General features: G+C 47.5%; 1 protein-coding gene across 1 annotated transcript; it reads right to left on the reverse strand.

Moving 5' to 3' along the window:
* Nucleotides 1–1,527: 1,527 nt before the first annotated feature.
* On the reverse strand, nucleotides 1,528–4,082 carry LOC131261885 (protein odd-skipped). Its single transcript, XM_058263735.1, has 2 exons — nucleotides 3,980–4,082; nucleotides 1,528–3,725 (listed from the first exon to the last, which is right to left on the reverse strand). The coding sequence occupies exons 1-2, from the start codon at nucleotides 4,080–4,082 to the stop codon at nucleotides 2,176–2,178; spliced, it is 1,653 nt and encodes a 550-aa protein (XP_058119718.1). The 3' UTR covers nucleotides 1,528–2,175.
* Between the last annotated feature and the right edge of the window lie 5,539 nt (nucleotides 4,083–9,621).

Genomic DNA, 9,621 nt, shown 5'->3' on the forward strand with positions numbered 1-9,621 from the left:
TCTCGTAAAGGATTCAGAAAGGAGGCTTTGGAAACGAAGAAAAAATGTAACTCGAGTTGATCAAATTAAAGCGATGAAACTCACATTCATACAAACATGTTGTATTGGATGATCAAAAATAAAACCAAAACAAATAAGAGGAATGTAAATGCAGCTTACCAAACAATATTCCAATTGCTAATGTGAAAGAAACCAATGTTTCTGCATGAAGTAAATTCGAACGCCCGTAGTAAGACAAAGCAATAAACATGATCTGTAGATCAACATCGTTTTATTTATTTAGTTGATTGCTTATGTTTGCTTTCTCTTTGAATATATCCAATCTTAGTTTAACAAATAAACCCCACAAGAATGTGTTTTTTGGTTTCAAGTACGCCAATAAAGATCTCTATGGGTTTTCAAATGCCCCAGTTTATTCATCATCGACATCAGTAATATAAAACTCCCGAAAGAAGTTTGCTTATCTGTATCACAAGGACAAGCGAAAGAAGTGGAGAACTTTAATCGAGGAAAGTTTACGAAATAAAGATATTGAGACTTATGTTTTGTTCGTATCCTCTGAAGTCCTTTGAAGTAGAATTAAAAATTTTAATAATTCAAAAATCTTTACTACTTCGGTCGACATTTGGTGTCTTAAAAGTTGTTCTACCCTCTTGTTTTAATTGTTCTATATTCATTTCTTTCCTTTCGTAGTCACTTGAGGTTCAAATCTGCGGGGAAAACACAAGGAAAAACACACCCAATTATATATGTACTGCGAAGAATGTGTTCGCTTGGATTTTCTATTTATTATTTGGATCGGTCTTCATCAATAATTTACGGTTCTTAGACATTTAAAGCGAATTGCTAGTGCTGCTTAAGGTAAAGGTGATTTACATTCTATTAACATAATGTACACAAACTTATACTAACTTACTTAGATAATGATGCTATTTACAGACGTTTCTATATCAGTTTGGAGTTTGATCGATATATACCTAATAGTGCTAGTTTTGCTACATTTTCTTATTTGTCGTACTTAACGAGCGTTTGCGCCTTTCTTTTCCTTCGACAAACACTTGTTGAGATCAGCAAAAAAATACTTGTCCGGTCGTGTACTGGAATCGTGAAGAATTCTACACTTCACAACTAACTCGAATCTGAATTGTTTTGGCTCTCGTTTCCCTTGCGTCTCGCGATCGTTCTCGACTCGATCGAAGCCTCGGCTATTGCTGTTCCATTTTCCCATCTTCAGACTTTACACTTTTTTCGTTACCTGCACCACCGTGATTGCTCCCGGTGTCCATAAATAAATGCTCCCAGGGACCGTTTTTCCTACTTAAGAGGTAGACTGAGCGACAGAGTGATAAAAAGGCCTACAATTAAAACCTAAGGTGTCCGTGTCCTACCAACGCATACGCCGGATCCGTTATTGCGCCCCCAAAACAATAACAACAATTTACAAAAAAAGAAAAAAATAGAAAGGAAGGAAAAAAGGGCTCCTAGGGCTAGCAATAATTAGTAAGTAATAAAAACAAACATCAGTCTTGGTAAACACACCATGTCCCACACAAATTGCCGGCAAAATGGGGGAACCGCGCGCACGCCTCGCTAGATCGCTCCTCGGGCTTCAACAACCCAAAAACCCTCCACGGAAAGAAGTCCACGACCGGACCTCTTTCCCTGCTCCGCTCCGATCGTGCTGCTAACGTGGTTAAATTGCTCTAACTGTTACATACACCCTTCGGATTACCTTCTTCCATGGATCGATCGTGCTCTCTTTCTCTCTCTATCTCTCTCTCTCCTCTTTGGCCTCTTTGTCCATGGTTTTTCTCGTGCCCTACACCTAGTCTTTTCGCTTCCTTTCCTTTCCGTTTTTCCTCTAGCTTCTCAATTATCTGCTCATTCCCCTGCGCTGCGTATGTTTGTCCGGTTTGTTGGTTCGATCTGTTTCGATCGGGTTCGTTTTGGCTTCGGTATGGCTATGGTATGCGTTAATATCCTGCAACTGGGATATGTGGTGGTTATCCTGGGCTTATCCTCTACCGCCTTACAGCTCTGCCGCCCCATTTTTCTACTCTAACTCTAACGCACCGCCGGGACTGCCTCGATGGGTAAGGAACATCAACACCCCTCACCTGGGTTTAGCCTCCTCTCTGGCTCTCTGGCTTCCTCCCCTTCCGCACTACTAGCCTCTTATCGCTGCATGATTTCGTCGATGGAGAAGCCGAGCGACCGCTTCGGGGCCGACGCCTTCGGTGCGGGCGGGGACAGGGGTTCGACGGGGCTGAGGGCGGTGGAGGGTGGACTTCCGGGTGCATTGCGCCTGGGCGTATGCAATCCGCTCGAATCGGGTCCGTTCGCACCGTGCTCGAGCAGTAGCATCTGCCGCACGTCCATCACCCCATCGGTCCGCCCGAGGGCGTGGTGGTGGTCCTCCTCCTCGAGCTCCTCCTCGAGCTCCTCCTCCTCGATCTCCTCCTCGTCCTCTTCCTCCTCCTCGTCGTCGAAGTCCTCGTCGACGATGATGTCCTTCTCCTCGGACGATCGCGACGACGCTGAGGAGGACTTCTGGGAGAGATCCAACGCCGGCAGCGGCTGGGAACCGGACCCAACACCCAACGGATGCTGCAGCGTAGCAGGGGAACCCACTGCACCCTCACCGCCCAGCACGTGGCTCTGCATGTGCGTCTTGAGGTTGGCGCGCTGGTTGAACGTCCGGTTGCAGATGGTACACTTGTGCGGCGCCTCCTCCAGGTGCGTCACCTTGTGCACGGCGAGTGTCCGCGACTGGCAGAAGCCCTTGCCGCAGTCCGAACACTTGAACGGCTTCTCCTTCGAGTGGATGTACCGGTGATCCCGGAGATGGTCCTGCCGCCGGAACGCCTTCCCGCAGATGTCGCACGAGTACGGCCGCTCGTCGGTGTGCGTGCGCTCGTGGATGAGCAGGTTGTACGACTTGGTGAACTGGCGGTTGCAGTACTTGCAGATGAACTGCTTCTTCGGCCGCGAGCTACCGCCCCCGACCGCACCCTGGTGTCCCGGCAGCTTCATGCCGCCCGGGCGCCCCGCCAGCATCGCCCCATACGGGTGGTGATGGTGCGGGTGCTGGTGGTGGTGTGGGTGGTGCGGGTGCGGGCCGACGACGGCCGGACCGTGCGGATGCGGATGGAGCCGCTGCTGGTAGAGCGCCGCGTTGCGAATCCAGTGCTGCATGAGGGCGGCGTGCGGGTGGGCGTAGGCGGCGGCGGCGGCGGCGGCCGCTGGATGGTAACCGGTTTGCTGCAGATGCTGCTGCCAGAGACGCTGGTGTTGCTGCTGCTGCTGCTGCTGCTGCTGCGCTTGTTGCTGTTGGTACAGGAATGCGGCTTCGATCGGATTCGCCGACGGCGAAGTCACGATCGTCTGCGGCGGCGAGGGTTGTGGTGGTTGTTGCTGCGGCACGAATGCACTCGCCATGTCCGGCTGGGGAAACTGTGGCTGTTGCTGCTGACTGTGTTGACGCAGGCTGGCGTTGGTGACCGTCCGCGAACGTTCCATCTCGTACTGATACGGATGATAGTGGTTCACCGGAATGTGTCGCTGCTGGTGGTGGTGATGGTAGTGGTGCTGGGGCAGGGGGGACGTGCGGATGATCGTACCACCAATACCGCTGTCCTCGGTGGGCGTGTGCGGTGGTGTGAGTATCGGCGACACCGCACGCGGCTCCTGCTTGATGTTGGCGAGCGTAAACTCGGACGAGAAATCTAATCAACAGCCGGAAAAGGGAAGGGAAGAGAACCAAAGCAAAAGAACGTTAGACACACATGACTTGAGAACAACACACTTCCCTTATCACCAACAAAGTGAACTTGATCGGTAGCTACAACCCAACCAAAACTTCCTTATTCTAGGATTTTGAAAACAACCACGAGCAAATCACGCGAAGTGAAGAAAAACAACACTGGTGGTATTATTTCCCCCCTCCTTTTCTCCTTCCTCGCTCTTCGCCCGTACATACCTGGTGAGGATCGGGCGTGCAGTTCCTCGATGCTGATCTCACTGCACGACGACAACGACGACGATGCGGCTGACGATGCGGATGGCACGGACTTTACAGACATCTTTTCGACCGCTGGAAGCTGGAGCTGCCACACCGGGGTGGATGCTGCCGGGGGTGGGTGCTGTTGCGAAACTGTTCCTTCCGATCGCCAGGATCGATCAACATAGGCACACACACACACACACGCACAACACTGGACCTCTTTCACGAGGCGCTAGTAGTTTGTTTTGGTTTGCTTTCCTTGCGAATGTTCAACTGCACGGTTCAATGTTTCTTGTGTTTTTATCCTCTTCTTCCCATACACTTTCACTTTTCTTAGCTGTTCTCGTTAGTTACTTTCTTTTCACATTCCTCTTTCCAATGCTTTAGATTGGTGTAGATTGTTCAACGTTCACCGCTTCACAACCGCTCGACGAACGACCGCTTTCTACGATTGCCACCAACGAAGTGTGTCACAGCACTTGCCAGTGTCGAGTGCACTCTGCGCTTCTTCAACTTCAACTTGTCAACTTGTGTTCGCCGGACGACGGAAGCAAGACTCTCGTGTGTGTTCACCGTTCCGATGCTGCCGATTAACTGAACTACCGATCGGGCAACCGTCCGGTTGTTATCCTTTTTTTCCTCCGTTCCTGCCACCTTTTGTTATCCTTCGGTATCCTTTTCGATTTCGTCCTTCTTCAAACGTAGCTTCTTCTTTCACTCTCTCTCTCTCTCTCCTTCTCGATCTTTTTTCCTTTGGTTTACGGTAAGCCTCTCGCTCGCTCGCACACGCACACACACGTTTAAACACCCACGCAGGAAGGTCGTCCAGGAGCAGCAGGTAGTATTGTCGATCGGAAGCTTTTCCTTCCACACACACACACACGCACACTCACACCCACGCGCAACAAAAGCATAGACAACGGAGAGGCGAAGAGAAAAAAGAAACTAGAACGGGACCCCGTGTCTTCGTAGATGTTTAGACAACAAGTTGTCGGTACAAACTGATTTGCTACTAACCAACCTTCCAGAGAAGTCACTTCTGCGGCAGGCCCCTGTTGCTTTCTCGCTCGCTCGCATGCATCGTCTATCCTTTTCCTTCCCTTGTGCTGGGGCGAGGAAAGAGAATGAGAATGTTGCTGCCAAGGGTTGGTTGAGGATTTCTCTCACCTGAATTCGGGGTGAGCAAAGCAACCCTCTCAAGAGGGAAGGAAAAGGGAAACAAAATGGGTAGAATAACGGAGAAAGAGTGAGAGAGGGATAGAGGAACGCGTTTCTTCCTCACCCCTTGTGCTGGTGGGGATTTAGCTCCGCCTACTTCGCACACGGACGACGATTGTTTGTTGCGCCGGCGCGCGTCCTTCGCTCGACGTGGAAAACTCTTTCGTCCGGGGGAAAAAAGGGAACCCCTAGGGCTAGGTGGTAGAATTGTACTTTCCCTACGATTGCCACCCATCGGTTGGTGCTCCTGCTCGCGCTGCCTAACGCTGCCACAATGGCTGCCCCGATAGTCCATCTCTTTCCCCCACCCCGGCATCGGAGGAAGCGTTTTCCCCGGGCCGATCGTACTGCTTCTGCGTGCTTCTGCTGCTGCCGTCGATCGGCTGCCGTTGCTGCCGATGTTTGCCTTTCCCTTCGGCCCTTCCTTCCCGCCGCACCCGCTCCCGTTCGTCCTGCAACGCAACGGTGTCCTTCCGGAGGACACGAACACCAGCCAGCCATTGTTCTCCCCCCTTGTTGGTTGTTGACAGTAATGTCGGCAATTGTGTTTGCCCACCTATTCCACCCAACTTTTCCTCCCACTGAGGAACCGGTGATGCTGGTTTATTGAATTACCCACCCCTTTTCCAAACCCCCCCAGCATTTGGCGAGTTTTTCCAGTTTTCACGCTACAATTGCAATCACCATAAAAATCGAACAACACAGGCTCGCTCGACGGCTTTTCCTTGCCAGGATGTTGGGGTTTTCTCTCCCCTCCTCCCCCTGTGAACACCCCGTGTCAACGTTTCTGTCAACATAATTAGTAATCTTTCCCTATCTCTCCCTCTCTCTATTGCTCTGTTGAGACGATGGAATTGTTGATGACGATGATGATGCATGATGTGTTCAGGCGACATTTGACCTCTGCAAGACAATCGCTGGCACTGGCCCCAGCCAGCCCTGGGAGGAGGAAAAATTCAAACACACAAACACCCCCACACACACACACACACACCAACGGCAAGTGGACACAAGCCGTCGCTCGCCCTGCCGTGCCATTAATTAATAAAGCTATAAAATCGGAACGCACGGACCACCGCGTGTGTACGTGTGTCCGGGCGGGGAAAGCCGGTGGAATGTGTCGGGCGGACCACAATAAAGGCACGCCGGCACCGTGGGCTTCTTCGGCTGCCATTTGTGTGGGAAACAGTCCAGCTTTTCCTGCTCACTTTATATGAGGACATAAAAGTTGCGTGGCGTGCATCGCTCGGGACGAACTTTTTACGGCCCCATCATCTTCGCTCCTCGCGTATGTGTGTGTGTGTGTGTGTTTGCATGGCACGGGACATATCCTTTTGTCCTTTGGCTCGTCACCGTGTTTGTGTCGAGGCTGGATGGAGCTGCCGGTGCTCCCGGACGACCGGAATTGCTTCGTTTGATGACGCTCGCCGTTGGCTTTTCCCGGGGCATTCGGCCAATTCGCCGGAAAAGAAACAATTGGGTTATGTGTCCCTGCTCGGGTTTTTATATGTTTGTCCATCTCGAACCTCGAACACGGTAACGAATTTTACGAAGCGACTTTACTTTGCGGACGACTTGGGAAATGTGTCGCCAAACATCTTTGGTTGGACCGAACAGTTTCGTTCACCCGTATTGATTTTCCTTGAAAGCCAACCGAATCGGGAATGGATAGTCAAAGCCGTCTCGATAGCCTACCGGTTTGGAAGCATGGTGCTTCCGGTTCAGCTTCCAGTGGGTCTTTGTGGGGTTCTAGAAGAAAAAAGACTAGAATATTATGATTTTTATTGGTAATAACAAAGATGAGGATCTTACTACGATTATTTACAATTTAAGAATTAGAGATTTTACAATGATTCGCTATCTTACGCACGTTACGCTACTTTTTTTAATGATTGGTTAGTTTTTCGATTAGCCAAACTTTCACGTATTTTGATTTGGTTCACTTTGACTAAATAAACAAGACAGATCAACAAGTTAACTTATTTTAAACACTTAAAACAACATTTTTGTGTTTTGTTTCTCCTCAATATAAGTTATCATTGCGGTTTTATTAAATTACTGGTTATACGTTTTCCAATCATAAATCTATTGCCCAAAAGCTTTCCTCCGTTACCGTATGTATAATGTTAATATTACCATATTTGTGTTTGTGGTCAACCAGCCTATTTACGAATCAAATAAAAATATTCGCCCCCTGATAAAGCGTATCATTTCAAAACAAAAATTCTTTGCACGTGTCTTGAAATCATCAACAGTTATCTTCTTTTTAGTTCCATCTCATTTGTCAATACTTTTCTATACTAAATGGCTAAAAAGTATCATCGTACATTCTCAAAAAAACCGTCATTTTTCCCGCAAAAAATCACGTGCCGGGTACATTGAGTCCTACGACTTAAAACACATGCGAAGAACAAAATGGCTGCTCGAAGCAATTAGAACCCGCTCGAACCGAATCGAAGGTAATTTCGTAACAATCACATCACCGAGCCAGTAGTGGCCCCGCGACGATGGAGCTGGCGATGGCGGCTCTGATGAAACGGGGCGGTACCGCTTTTCATGTCCGAAATGCCGACAAACGGCCCTTATCAGGGCGAACCGAATAAGGTAGTCGTATATGGATTAATATTTTTCACCTTCGCATCGCCCCGGGTAAGGTCTTATCATCCGAAGCGCAATACGTGTGCTCCCTTTCGGGACGTCGGTTACCGCACAACAATATGGCATTCCCCATGTCGGCCTGGCGGGCTGGCGTTTCTGCGCCCATTTTGTTCCGTTTGTTTAGGTGACAGTTTGCGAGCCGCTTAGTCTGGCGAGAACTTTGTCGACGCTGGGAAATGTCACCAAATGCGAGGGAATTTCCTCCCGCCAGCCGAGGCGCATCTGTTTAAACACGGCAGAGAAAACAACCCGTCACCTCTGGAAGGGGCCAGGAATAATGGTCGTAAGACGTGGACCGAGCAGGATTATCGGAGGCGCAAACGAAAGGTAATAATCCTTTCCACGTGGGGCGTCAAATCGGGACGTTATTAGCGGCGTTCCGTTTGCGCTCAAAGCTCCTGCAAAGGGTAACTTTTCACCTTTGTCACAACCAAAAACACTTCAATCGTGACTCTAGTGTACAAATCCTTTCGGGCAATCCTTTGCTTTTGCATGCTCCCTTACCGTTTACGTTTTCGTCCCAGCTGCCCAGTTTGGAGTAACCGTTTTGAATTGGGTCTACCACCAATTCAGGTTTCCTGACCAACGTCGTTCATCATTAGGTGTGACGGTATTTCCCAAATGTGCTCGAATGTTTACCAAACTACCCACACTTCCCAATAAAGGTAGGCAAAAACTGTTGCGGTCAACTTAGGGAGTTTCCAGAGAAGTTGTTTATGCTTTACCAGCGACAGTTTGCCAGGAGTAAGGGCAGACATTCTGGTGTTTCTGGACGGGAACTACCGATGGAAAAATACAAAGGAATTTTATAATTTTGCTTAACGCATAAGTAATCTTCATTGATACACATTGTTTTGTCTTTTTACCTTAGGAGACGTGCTTATGATGCAGGAATGATTCAATTATTTTTTCTTTGCCATCTAAGTTTATCACAAACTACGAAAAATTTAACAACACAATATAATCTTAGAGAACAAACAAACACTAGAATGTAACCAAAATGACAATTAAGTGCATTTAAAAGTAACAGTCAATCAGTGAAATTTTAGGTATAATACAGAAACGAGTACTGTAAACTAAATACGTTGTAAAATATTTGTTCTTATAAATTTTCACTCATCATCGTATTCGTGACTATTTTATTACAAAATTTCGTTGTTCAATCTGACTTTCTAACTTGACTGAAGCATTTAGAGAAATACATCACAATTTTTTTTTTTTTTTTGCATAAGGACAAAAGCTCGATTAATCTTCCAAGAAACCATTACTGATTTGATAATTGTAATGTTTAAAACGGCAATAACAATAAATGAAACCATGCTGATCACCTCATACACATATTGCAACATGTTTTACACTGAAGAATGCTGTTGGTTGATTAATATGCTAAGCAAGTTTTTTCTAAAATTCGTCCTTTCTAGTGCAAATATATTTGTTAAAATTGTGTTGTTCTGTTTATTGCGTTTGGGTTAGAACTCAACTGCATTTCATTGAAAAGTTATATTTAGATATTTATTAGGAATTTTATATTTTCGTCTGGAAATAAAATCTGAAGCGAAGACCAAATTTGAACAAGAAAACTCAACTCGTAATGTCCTCCCCTTTGTAAAACATTCCACATTTGGTCCTCAATAATTAAAATAACTATCGCTTCTTGACAATATGCTCCACTATAATCATTTCGCAAACTCGTTTAACGTCCCTGGGACGTATAACAAATCACGAACGCTCGGGACACAATC

The sequence above is a fragment of the Anopheles coustani genome, chromosome 2 (genome assembly GCF_943734705.1).
Source record: "Anopheles coustani chromosome 2, idAnoCousDA_361_x.2, whole genome shotgun sequence".
Classification (NCBI taxonomy): Eukaryota; Metazoa; Arthropoda; class Insecta; order Diptera; family Culicidae; genus Anopheles; species Anopheles coustani.